Genomic DNA, 14,040 nt, shown 5'->3' on the forward strand with positions numbered 1-14,040 from the left:
ATGGGATAAAACAGAATGAGCACAGTGGTTCATGGCTGTCAGTAGTGAAAAATAGCTGGAAATCAGACAAACAGCTTCATTGCTGAGATTGTTTCCGGGCTAAAAGTTCTTCCAACAGCTGTTTGTTTTGGCCATTAATCGTGTCCATTCTTTTTTTTTTTAACTGGGGTAAATACAATTTTCTTTAAAAAGAGAATGTAGGCTGGTTATTTCTGAAGTCAGGAAGAACTCCTGTCCGTCCACTATTGTGGTCTTTTGGCTGCTTTGACAGTTGGACTGAGGACTTTTCCTTTTGTTTCTCTCCACTTTGTTATTCTCAGTGCTCAGACTCAGACTGCTGTAGTGGGAGGAAAAAATAGAACTAGGAGCTCTTTAATCCTAGAGAAGGAGCTTTGTAACAGTTACCTTCAAGAAAAGTTTACTCCCCAAAGGAGTATTTAATATTACATAGACACTGACTCACTGAACAGAGAGAGAGGGGGAGGCGAAGAGGGAGAGAGAGAGAATGATGAGAATATGAGAATTCGAGCCAGCAAGAAAGAAAGAAAGATACTTAACTAAAGATGAAGGGCAGTTTTGCCTCTTCCTGGAAGTTATATTATTAGTTGTTTTTTTGTTTTGTTTTGTTTTGTTTTTTGTTTTTTGAATCATGATGACTGCTAGTTTTGTTTAAAGTATTTGTTCTGGAAATACTAAAGTTGGAGTCTACCAGACTGAGGTTAGAAGCATTTTCTTTGGCAGCAAGAAGATACTTTTATAGAAGCCATGCCTGTACTTGGGGTTGCCTCAAAACTGAGACAGCCAGCTGTTGGGTCAAAGCCTGTTCATACTGCTCTTCCGATACCAAATCTGGGCACTACTGGGTCACAGCCCTATTCTTCAAGACCTTTGGAACTTACTGAACCAGAGAGCTCAATGCTTTCTTGTCAGCTCACATTAAAATCAACCTGTGAATTTGGAGAGAAGAAACCCTTCCAAGAAAAAGCTAAAGAGACAGAAGACAGTAAGGTTAGTGGCTGAAGGTTACTTGCAGACTTACAGAGCTAAAATGCAGATTTCCTCGTAGGTGGAATATAAAGCATGTTGTGAAATGGGGAGTGGTAGAGGAACACCAGTGTAATAAAGTAAGTAGTTTGTGTAGCTGAAAAGCTAAATATTTAGCTTATGTAAAAGTGTATTGATAATTTATAGTTGTAGCAAAAGTCATTGACAAATTTCTCTGAAAATGCGTGTTTGTTATCACTTAGTACTACTTACTGATGAAGTGCCTAGTCTTAGCACTTTTTTACTAATAACCATAACCAGTCACAAATATGAGAAAAAGGGACCTATTTTTCATGCATATTAAAAGAAGTAAAAGAAGATTTATCTGTAAAAATCCATATAGATGCCATCACTTTTTTTCTAAATGTCATTTGCATTTTAAACACTTTCTGTTTGAATATGTGTTTCTTAGACTGCTTAATTCATTGCACTCTGAACAAAAATGAAATATTATTTTCCTTCATATTGCCCATTTGTCTGGATTTTTACTTGTAAATTGAAACCCTACTGTTTTACTTGTTACTGACATCTTTTTCAGCCGTTTAATTTATGATATTTTGTGAGCAGTGGCTCCTAGCTCTTGGTTTCTAAGCCATACTGCAGTCATTTTCTCGAGATGCGGAGGGCTTGCATGGCCTTTCAGGTGCTGAACTTCAGGGGGATCCATTTGTATCCTGATAAACATCACTTTTTAATGCAGCATTAACTATGATGTCAAGCTTTCCAAAGTCACTGTTCTCACCTCTGGCTTAGGGACTGCTTTGATTTTGCTTTCCCACCCAAATGTAATTTTATTTTTTATTTATTTATTTTTATTATGTTATGCTAACCACCATACATTACATCATTAGTTTTTGATGTAGTGTTGCATGATTAATTGTTTGTGTATAACACCCAGTGCTCCATGCAGAACGTGCCCTCTTTAATACCCATCACCAGGCTAACCCATCCCCCCATCCTCCTCCCCTCTAGAACCCTCAGTTTGTTTTTCACAGTCCATAGTCTCTCGTGGTTCGTCTCCCCCTCCGATAAAAAATAATTTAAGAAAAAACTTCGGATTGAAATCCAATCTACAAGTTAAAAAAAAGCCACCCCTTTTGTCTGAAATGTCTATTCGTCTATCTCCACCTGTTCAAATCCTCTAAGGAACAGCCAAATGTAACTTTTTCCCGAAAGTCTTTGCTAGCTACCCCTTACCTTCCTTTCCTCTTTTGTGATTCTTTGGCTGCAGTAATACTTAAAGCACGTTTATTTACATTGTATTTTAATTATCTGGATGATTTATTTCTATTCCCCCTGAATTGAAAATATGCAGATGGCAGGGCCTTATTTATACTGTGATACAGCTACCTTTGCCCAGTGCCTTATACCTCAGAATTAAATCGTAGGTGAATGGATTAATACATGAATGAATGAATGAATGAATGAGGAATTATTCTGACAAAGATTTAGTTAAGTTCATTAGTCTCTTCGGATCATTTAATCTATAAAACAGAGGGCTTGGAGTGCATGATTTTTAAAGTACTTGTAGCTCGAGGCTTATTTTATTCCTTTTGTGTTTTAAGAAAACATTGGAAAATCACACAAGAAAAATCATTTAAAAAATAATTAATTGTAGGCTTATAGTTCTCAGTCGAACGTAAGCAATTCAGGGTAAAAGAAGGGAAATATAAATTATCAACAAAAGACTAAAAATAGTTAACTTTATGCAAATAATTAAAAGCAAATGCCACATAGTTCTATTCTAAAGTTTGTGTACCCACAACGACTTGTTGGGATTAGATGGAAAGAATAGGTAGACCCTTTTTCTCTGCTGACCATGCCTCTCATCTGTAGGTTTAGTCAAACTTCCATTTTGCTAAATGGCCTTGGCCTAAAACTTGTGCACCATAAATACTGTTTGCAATAGAATTTTGGTTCATCTCTTTGGTTAACAAACATATCAGTCACACATCTGATATTCTTATAAGACTCTGTGGTAAGCAATGTTGTATTTAGGGGATGTTTTTAACATGCCATTTATCAGATTAAGAACTTTTTCAAACAGACTTAAAGAATGCCTTGTCAGCATTTCACAATATTTCTAAATGTCAAAAAAGTATATTTAAAGATTTTTATAAACTTTGAAAAAGTAGAACAGAAGAAAATAGCAGAAATGACCAAGAAACTTGTATTAGAGATAATCAGATTTGACAGCAAATAGTAGAAAACTCAACGTAACAATAGGATAAACAGCATAGGAATTTCTTTCTTTTTTTTTAATTTAAATTCAGTGAATTAACATATACTGTATTACTAGTTTCAGAGGTAGAGTTTAGTGATTCCATCCGTTCCATATAACACCCAGTGCTCATCACATCACGTGCCCTCCTTAATGTCCATCACCCAGTTACCCCATCCCTCCACCCACCTCCCCTCCAGCAACCCTCAGTTTGTTTCCTAGAGTTAATAATCTCTTACAGTTTGTCTCCCTCTCTGATTTCATCTTACTTTCTTTTTCTCTCCCTTCCCCTAGGATCCTCTGTCTTGTTTCTTAAATTCCATATATGAGAAAAATCATATGATAATTGTCTTCCTCTGATTGACTTATTTCTCTTAGCCTAATACCCTCATATAAAGGATATCTGGAAGTAAGCAGTCCGAAGCTGGTAGGGTGGCTTCTTGAAATTGTCAGAGAACCCATTTCTCTCTTTTGCCTGTCCATTTGTGGCATCTGTCTCTCAGTCTTGAATGGATAATTGAGTTTTGTTCAATTAGAAGGACACACCCTGCTTCATTAAGGATTCTCCCACGTCCAATTGGCCTGTTGACAATTCCAAGGCCTATGTAGCCATTCCAGTCTCTAATTGTTGACACCTCTTCTCCTATTGTAGTTCCATCTAGCTACTGTGCTCTAGATGTCTCCTTCCTGGGTGTCCCAAGTTGTTCAGAGTACTTAGTCTCACTGCCCTTTAGCAAATAAGTAACATTAGTTCCAGAGTCTATGCCGCATACATTTGGACTCTCCATCACCATGCTTCAAGGACTTATGTTTTTCTCTAGCTTTCTCTTGTTCTGATTTCTTACTTTCCTTGAATTTTCTAATGTCTCTCTTCATATGGTTGGTTTTTCCATTCTTCCTGGGCATTCATCCAAATGAGGAAGAGAGTCACTTTGCTTTGGAAACTTTACTTAAGAATCAAGAGATTAAAGTTAAGAAAGGGGGTTATATTTTTCAGCAAATCACATGCAATTAAGCATTAGACATACTTGTTCATGAAAGTCCCCTGGTCGTACCCATCCCTTTAGCCTTCTTTTCTGATTCCCCAGCCTCGTACCAGCTTGGTCTGCCACCTTGCTTTTATCTCTCATTTTTACTGTCATTTCAGTTTCTTTCTAGTTCTGGGCTCACTCATCTTTTCCTTCTTTGATTACCCATGCAAACTGAAGATTCTTTACATTATTATAGAAAATAATTTTGAGTACCTACCTTGTTCTTTATAATAATTTTTTTTTCTCATGCCATTTCAAAGAAGACTTTATTATCCACATTTACAGAGAAATAAACTCAGAGTGGGAGACATTCATAAGATCAGATGGTTAACTAGTACCAAAATCCAGAATTTGAATCTAGGTTTGTTCCTACAAAGCTTTTGTTTGTTTGTTTGCTTGTCTTTTATTACATTATACTTTCTCCTCATGATGTAACTGCAGTATTTTTTTCTAGCTATACCCTACCCCCCCAAATCTCACCGGCTCTTAAGAGTCAGTTCAAAAGTCAAAGAAAAGGATAAACAAATTGTTGTGGAGGTTAAAAGGAAGGAAAGTTTGCATCCAGTTAGAGAGGTCTGAAGGAAATTCTTGGAAAAGTAGTGGCCTCCTTGTCCATGTTTATATGGACATTTGTTTCATTTTCTTACTCTACCAGTTTCAAGGACAATTAAGGTAGGGATATGTTCTTAATATTACATTCACAGGGTGTTAGCACTAATGCTTTAAAAACAGAAGATACTTAAAACCTTAAATTGAATATTTTTTAAAAAAATATGAATAGCAATAGAGACAAACAAATATATTGTGTGAATAGTATTGCTGTTGAGGGCAATATTTTTGTCGATTTTAGGGACGAGAGAAATCCTATTTAGATGGAGCATTCAGGAAAGATTTCACCAAGTAATTGATATTCAGTGGGCAGATAGGACTTATAGAAAGGAAAAAAGCATTCATTGGAGGAGAGATTTGCATAGAATGCCCAGTGAGTAAACCATTATAATTTGAGGAGACTGTTTATGGAAAGGAGCAGATTTAGATCAGATTATATATGGAAGCAGACTTCATTAGATAGACATTGGGGAAGGCTCTTGTGTAAGAATGAGACACAGTTACACTGGCAATGTTATTTAGGAGAAATCAGAGCAGAAAAGGATTAATATTAATGTTTATAGAGGCTTGTTATATGCCTGAAAGTGGGCCAAACACTTTATGGAGTGTCCCATCAGTCCTCACAATAGCCCTATGATATAAGCACTGTTATTATCCTCATTTCATAGATAAAGAAAGTGAGGCAGAGAGAGGTTATATTACTTACCAACATTTCAGTGCTAGAGTGTAGCAGAATAGAGATTCAGTCCAAGGCTGTGTGCCTCCAGAAGACATTACTCTTATCTAATAACACTGCAACAGTGAAGACTTTACTGTGTCAGCAGGAGAGAAGAACTATTGATTGACTTGATTTCTATATAGACTAGTAAGGTTTGTTTTAAATATTTGGTTAACACTGCTGGTGAATTGCAAATAAATCATTGGTGTGCCCAAGTGCTTAGAATTTTCAGAAGACAATTAAGTTGACACATGGTCTCTACTGAATTTTTCAAATAACAGAAATAAATAAAAGAAATCCCATGATAGAATTATAGCAGCAGATGTCAATCGAGTAGATGACTGGCTCTGGCCTCCAGCTGTTTCCTTCTTGGAGAAGATGCCTGATTGCTGAGGACTGTCAACACTCCTGTTGGCTTGCTCACATGGTAGCACTTCCAAAGCTCGCCAGACCTACAGCTGCACAGGTCAGCCCTTGGGTCCCTCTAGATGGTTCCTCCTTCTTTGCCTGTTTCTGCTGTGCTTGCACATTTACTTATTTGTATGTAAAGAAACATGATTATTTCTTTTTCTGGTTATGGTTCATGTTCCAAGTTTCACGGTTTAACTGTTAATGGTCGTTTTAATTGTTTTTGCCTTTGTGGTAGCAATGGTATGAAGAATGTGGTAATGATCCTTGAATTTTAACATTTTCTCTACTGGCAGAATGCTAAGCTTTTCAATATTGTACATTTATTTCTCTTGAGTAACCGTTCATAGAGATGTAGCAATTTAATACTATTGTTTGTTGTTTTAGTTTGTGCTTTACAAAGTCCTTAAAGAATTATATCACGGGCGCCTGGGTGGCTCAGTTGGTTAAGCGACTGCCTTCGGCTCAGGTCATGATCCCGGAGTTCCGGGATCGAGTCCCACATCAGGCTCCCTGCTCAGCAAGGAGCCTGCTTCTCCCTCTGACCCGACCCCCTCTCATGTACTCTCTCTCATTCTCGCTCTCTCAAATAAATAAATAAATCTTAAAAAAAAAAAAGAATTATATCACGTGCTTTCAACTATGAAATTACTAAATATTCTTGGGTAAATTAAAAGTGATTAAATGTTATTGAAAATCTCCTACAACTTTTTTTTTATTCTTCTTCAAGTGTCAATATTGTATGTATATTTGGTGCCAATTTGCTGAACACGTTCTTCTGAGTTTCTTAAACCTTTCTACTATTATAGACATGTTTCTTTTCTTTGATATAAAGGAAGGCAATAAATATATGTAGAAACAAAAATCAATAGATATGTCACTAATTTTTAAGCACAATTGCTTCATGGTTGTATGCTATCACATTTCCAAAAATTATCCTCAATCTTGCTTTTAAGGTATTAGGTGGCATAGTTAAAAGAACATCAAATTAGAAGCTCAAAGATTTGACTTTAACTTCTGCTAGATCCTGAAGAGATAAGTCACTTAAATTCTCCGAACTTTAATCTCTTTATCCTCGGAAATGAAGTTAATAGTTCTTGATAAGGCTTTTCTGAAGCTAACATTTTTATTATTTTCTCCTTTTCCTGGTTTTGTCTTGGCAATTATCTCTTTTCTCTTATTTTTTTCTATCTCTTCCTCTCCAGTGGCTCCTTTGGACCAGGATTTTTCAAACTTAGCACATTTTGGACCTGATAATTCTTTGTTGTGGGTGTCAGTCTTACTATTATGGAATATTTAGCAGCATCCCTGCTAGTAATGATTACATGCCAGTAGCATTCTTCAGTTGTGACAAACAGAAATGTCTCCAGACGTTGTGAAACGTATCCAGAGAGAAGGCAAAATCAAACCCAGTTGAGAAACACTGCTTTAGATTCAGCTTCCAAAACTGCTCAGGTTGCCACTATTTTCTTGCCATTTTTTATTGAAGTATAATTGACACACGTTACCTTAGTTTCAGGCATGCAACATAGTGATTCAAGCACTCTATACCTTACGCTATTCTTAGCACAAGTGTAGCTATCATCCGTCACCACACAATGCTTTTACAATATCATTAAATATATTCTCTATGCTGTATATTTCATCCCCATGATTTGTTCATCTGCACCTCATACTCCCTTTCATCCATTTTTCCCATCTCCCCACCCTACCCTCTAGCAACCATCAGTTTGTTCCCTGTATTTATGAATCTGTTTCTGCTTTTTGTTTGCTCATTTGTTTTGTTTTCTAGATTCCACATATAAGTGAAATCATACGATCTTTGTCTTTCTCTGGCTGACTTATTTCCCTTAGCATAATACCATCTAGGTTCACCCATGTTGTTGCAAATGGCAAGAGCTCATTCTTTCTTATGGCTGAGTAATATTACATTGTATATATATACCACATCTTCTTTATCCATTTATCTGTCAGTGGGCACTTGGATTCTTTCCATTTCTTCACTATTGGAAATAATGCTGCAATAAACATAGGGGTGTATCTATCTTTTCAGATTGGTGTTTTCATATTCTTTGGGTAAATACCCAGTAGTAGAATTACTGGATCATATGGTCTTTCTATTTTTAAATTTTTGAGGAACCTCTACTGTTTTCCATACTGGTTGCACCAATTTACATTCCTATCAACAGTGTATGAGGGTTCCCTTTTCTCCACATCCTCATCAACACTTGTTATTTCCTGTCTTTTTGATAATAGCCATTCTGACTAGTTTGAGGTGATATCTCATTGCTTTTGATTTGCATTTGGCTGATAATTAGTGAAGTTGAGCATCTGTTCATGTGTCTGTTGGTCATCTTCATGTCTTCTTTGGAAAAATGTCTGTTCAGGTCTTCTGCCCATTTTTTCATCAGTTTGTTTGGGTTATTTTTGGTGTTGAGTTGTATAAGTTCTTTATATATTTTGGAAATTAAGCCCTTATCGGATATATCATTTGCATATATCTTTTGCCATTCTGTAGGTTGCCTTTTTGTTTCAATAGGTTTCCTTTCCTGTATGTTTCCTTTACTGTGAGAAAGTTTTTAATTTTGGTGTAGTCCCAATAGTTTCATTTTGCTTTTGTTCTGCTTGCCTGAGGAGACATACTTAGAGAAACGTTGTGAAGGTTGATGTGAAAGAGATTACTGCCTGTGTTTTCTTCTAGGAGTTTTATGGTTTCAGATCTCTCATATTTTTAATATTATTATTACTATTATTTCCTTCAGTCTGTTTCAGATGATCACTCCTTCAATGCTTTGCAGATTTATATTTCTTGAAATGTTAGTTTGTGTTCAGTGCCACTATTCTAGGCTTTAGGTTTGCTTTACTTTTCCTAATTTCTGACTCCTATTCTGTTTTCTTAGAGGTTACCAATAGCTTTTGAAAGGACATCTCTTCTTGGTTAATGTTTTAATTAATTAATTAACTAATTACTTCATTTATTTATTTTTGTTAACATTCTAGCTCTTGTTTTCATCCTGTTTGCAGCACTTGACATCTGCTGACCACAGTTCTTTTTTTGGAATGCTCCAATATTTACTAGCCCAGTGACCTTGGTGAGTCAATTAGTACTTAAGCCTTAGTTTCTTCATTTATGAAATGAGGACAATATAAACTACCTCATAAAATTATTGTGAAGAATAAATGAGATATTGTATATAAACTATATTCTGTGTATAGTTGGTAGTCAATATTCTTTACCTATTATATAATATTATAAAAATATCTAATAGTTTACCACAAAAGCTATTAATAGTAAGAGTTGGTAGTATGACAAAGAAGGCAGTGATTAATTCTCCATGCAAAGGAAAAATAACATGCCTGCTATGTTTTGACTGATGAATTTGTTTAGTGAAATATATTTGGAAAAAAGAACACTTTAAGTAGACATGTATTTACCAAGATGTGTAATACTGTGCTGTGTTTGGAACACTGTACATTATTCAGCAATCCTAAAAGGTAGGATGCAAGTAAGAGAGATGAAGTTGACTTGAGGCATTGGGAAGATGGCCATTAGATGTCCAGTAAGTTGTTTGAACTTATTTTGTAGAGGGTGGCGGGGGGAGGGTGCCAATGTGACACAAGTAAGTCTGTGTTTTAGAAAGATGATGATGAAATGAAACATGGATGAATTCAGTGAAGGGAAAGAAGTTCAAAAATACAGAAGAGAAGAAGAGTGTGATAGAGCAAAATTTTGACTAAAATACCAAGCTATAGAGCAGTGGAAGAGGGATAAGTCTAGTAAAAGAAGCGATGGATGTTTGGGTACATTTATTAATTACTAGCAATCCACAAAATTTTAAGTCTCAAAGGATAAATACATTTTTCTTCAAACAAAAACTTATAGTTTAGTTGGAAGTGATAATTTGTGAACTTGACAGCAAGTAACAATTAAAACTAAGATAATTACTAATACTTTTTGAGTACCTGCCACATGCTGGATGCTATACCCAGTTTATTATTATAATTAAATATATATAGGAGCTGAACTCAGACTGGTGCTAAAGTAGAGCAGGAATTTCAACCTCGGTGTGTTTGACTCCTATGCCAATCTCCCTCTCTGTCTGTCTTTCACAGCAATTTATAAACCACAGTCAAAATCAATGTTATTCTTTTCTCTCTATGTGGACACTTAAGTCACATAATGGGGGGAAAAATGAAAGAAAACTATGGATTCTTACAGGAGTGATGAATTAATCTTTGACAAGATTCACTTTTAATTCTTCCTCTCCCCCTAACCCCCACTGTTGTTCCATTTTGGCTTTAAAAAGTGCTTTTCTTTGGATTTCTAGTCACTGAGGCCAACAGGGAAATTCAATATCTGTGGGAGAGTTCATTAATTGGATACATGGCAGGATTTCCCCACTGTTCCCAGTAAATGGAATGATTTCTTAAAAAGTGTCGCAATTCTGCCTGCAGATAAAGTCACCAGATGAGAGAGCATTGGTAAAAATTTACCATTTTCCCAACAAAATAACATGACAGCCTCCAAGAGAGAAAAGAAAAGAAAACAAAAGAAAACAAAATAACAGACCATACTTTTTGCTATATTTCAGTGTTGTAAATGACTCTTTTGTAAAACTGAAAACGTAGGTGGGACAGGTTACAGTTTTCCATCATGAAATGTTTAAAATTTTATGATCCATCAACATGGCATTGTGTTAAAGTAATGCTAACTTCTGTAACAGATGAACTCAAGGTCTCAGTGACTTAACACAGGAGGAATTTATTTTTTATTTCTATTTACCTGTCCCATATAGTGAGGACTTGATGAACTATGGTCTATAGGTCAAATCTGGGCTGGGACCTGGTTTTATTGAGTAAAGTTTTATTGGAACACAGCCATGCCATTGGTGTGTTTGTGGCCTATGGTTGCTTTTGTGCTGTAATAGCAGAGTTGAGTAGTTACAATAGAGACTGGCCTGCAAAGACTAAAATATTTACTATCTGGCCCTTTATGGAAAAAGTTTGCTGACACATGCATATGATAACTCGGGAAACCAGATTCCTTCCAGTTTGTGGTTCAACCATCCCACCTCCAACCAGCCATCAGTGAAAGTGAGAAAATGGAAGATTTCATAAGAGACTGAGAAACTTCACATGTCACTTCCATTCAGTTCTGTTGGTCAGAACTCAGTCATATGATGAAACCAAATGCGAGACAGGCTAGGGATTATAGTCTGCCTGTGTGCCTAGAAATTAAGGGAAATGGCTTATTAGCCAAAGACTGCCTAATTTGTCAGATTTTCAAGATTAAGCAAGAATTTGCCATATTAAAAATATTCTGAAGTAACCCAAAATGTCTTCCAGATTGTCAACTTGTCCTGAACTATAGGGATGTCTTTTTAAACACAACACATTGAGTAAGTGGAGGACCATAATTACATAATTACACTCAAGTTACTAAGTGTACGGAAAGAAAATCTTATAGTTAACTCAGCTTTTAAAAAGAATAGACCAAGTACATCTATACAGAAGTATCATAAAAAAGTTCACTGTGATCTCATGACTCCTCTGACTGCTCCCCACCCTACGATTTTGATAACCACCTTCAATTTCTCCTGTTCCAATCTGCTGATCCAAACTCCCATCCTGAAAGCAACTCTCTCTTGGTTCTGTGCACTTGTTTCTATTTGCTTCTCTACTCATCTACACATTTGGATCTGAGCTTTCAAGTTGCACAGTTGGAGGTCATCTACACATTTGGATCTGAGCTTTCAAGTTGCACAGTTTTTAGCATTCTTCGTTTGCTCGATCTGGAAGCTCTCCATTAGAGCTGGGGACCAAAAAGCCAAGGCAGTATAAGATGTGAATTCTAGAAGTGATGTTTAGAAATTCAAGATGGAGTCAGGCATCACCCCAGGAGGGAGGCATTCGCTGGCTTCTAGATGTGGTCCAGTGGGGGGCTGCTTAGTTGTGTGAGGGAGTATCTGCTCTCTTGGCCTGGAGATATGATGTAGCTTCTGTCAGCACATTGCAGATTGATTCCAAAGGGGACCTAGTGGGAATGTGTGAATGGGTCATTGGCACATCCACCACCATCAATGAAAGAAGCAACTCACGGTAATCCTTTCAGACCATGGTATACAACTATAAGAAACAATACATAATACAACTTCTTTTCAAATGCAAGATAAATTTCTAAATGACTTAAGTGGTCTTTAAATTTGGTTGTGCATATGGGACTATTTCTATTCAGGTTTCTACTTCTCTTTGACACTGTTTAATTTTTAGCTTTGATCAATTTAAATTGCTCACATTTTAGACTCAGAAAAATACACAGGTTATGTATTTCTCTTCACTGTCCCTGAATGTTCATATTTTTAATATAATTTTGTTGTGCTTTTTTTTGAAAATTTATTGAATTTCTACAGAGTAATATTTTTGTCAGAACCTTTTGTTATTATTTTGACCCATATATTTTGGGGGGTTGTGTTTCACATTTCCTTTCTCTTTAAACCATCTGCTTTTTATAGCTGTTTCTTCCTTCCTATGGGTGACTTTTTGATATCCATACTTGTGTGTTGCTTTCTTACATTGAACACAAGGTTTATCATCTCCAACAGTATGTTCTCTCTGTTCTTTTCCTCTGATCCAGGCTAAACCTATTGTATTCTAAAACCAGGCTGCTATTTCACAAATGTAAATCCCTTCCATGGCCACTTCTAGGTATACATCATGGATCCTAGTTGACTTTTCTTGTCTTTGTTAGTCATTCATCCAATCATTTAGTCCATCATCAACTATGTATTGCATACTTGCTTTGCACAAGGCAAAGTGTGTGTGTGTGTATATATGTGTGTGTGTGTATTACATGTATATATATATGCTTATTTTAACATGATAGGCTTTATGAGAAATATGCTTGCAACAACTGGGACTCTTTTAGAAATTTATATTCATTCTTTTTATGGCAACATTAAATTTTTAATTAATATTACCTAGAAAAAACAGAAATTATTATAATTCCGATTTTCAATAATCATTACTTTTATTATACATTTGGGATATGTTTGTTTATTTTTTTTTAAAGATTTTATTTATTCATTTGAGACACAGAGATACAGAGAGAGAGAGAGAGCATGAGCAGTGGGAGAGGTGGAGGGAGAGGGAGAAGCAGCCTCCCTGCTGAGCCAGGAGCCAGATGTGGGGCTCCATCCCAGGACCCTGGGATCATGACCTGAGCCGAAGGCAGACGCTTAACCATCTGAGCCACCCAGGTGCCCTGTGTTTGTTTAATTTAGAATAGATTTATCCCCTCCCCAGTTGTGACAATCAAAAATGTCTCCAGACATGGTCTGTCCCCTGGGGAAAAAATTGCCCCCAGTTTAGAACCACTGATTTAGATCCTGCCTTATTTGAAAAAAAGGATTTATTAGAATTAAAAAGCATAGACAACATAGAAGATTTCAAAACATATGCAAATAAAATGGGATTACAAGAAGAAAAGAAAAACAGAAAAGGAAAATGGTAGAGGAAGGACTGCAAATATATCAAATTCATGCTGTGATGTTTTGTGTTGTAGCTGGAGGTCATCTACACATTTGGATCTGAGCTTTCAAGTTGCTCATACATAAAGGTTAAGCAAGTGCTGTTTTAATCAGTGCCTAAAGCATGAACTCATATTTGCTCAGGAGATTCACATCTTTGTTTCTACGTGTACAAAGAAGTATTTCCTGTGGGCATTTACAGAGACATTCCTATGTAATTTATATAACACTTTCTCAACATTTTCATCACAGATTTTAATTATTGTTTTCTCTCCTTATCCTTACCTTCTGTACAAAACCATTAAAATAAAAATTTTAATTAAGTCTACTTAGGATGACCAGTTGTACTGGTTTTCTCAGGACTGTCCTGATTTTAGCAGAGCACATCTCTTAATTCGGGAATCTTGCAGTCAAACAAACTGGGATGGTTAGTCACCCTAATTCTGAATCAGATGTTCTTGTTTTTCCTCTTTAGTTTTATTC

The 14,040-nt window shown here is 36.1% G+C and overlaps 1 protein-coding gene across 2 annotated transcripts in view; it reads left to right on the forward strand.

Moving 5' to 3' along the window:
- The first annotated feature begins 765 nt into the window (after positions 1-765).
- The window catches only part of NAV3 (neuron navigator 3), a 346,824-nt gene continuing 333,549 nt past the window's right edge, over positions 766-14,040 (forward strand). For both annotated transcript variants that reach the window (XM_028105477.1, XM_028105478.1), the window contains exon 1: positions 766-1,008. In XM_028105477.1, the coding sequence (XP_027961278.1) occupies positions 766-1,008 (243 nt within the window). The remainder of the gene's footprint in view (positions 1,009-14,040) is intronic.

This window comes from Eumetopias jubatus, unplaced genomic scaffold, assembly GCF_037043125.1.
Source record: "Eumetopias jubatus isolate StellerSeaLion01/CBP00866 unplaced genomic scaffold, mEumJub1_p1.0 scaffold_8, whole genome shotgun sequence".
In the NCBI taxonomy this organism is placed as follows: Eukaryota; Metazoa; Chordata; class Mammalia; order Carnivora; family Otariidae; genus Eumetopias; species Eumetopias jubatus.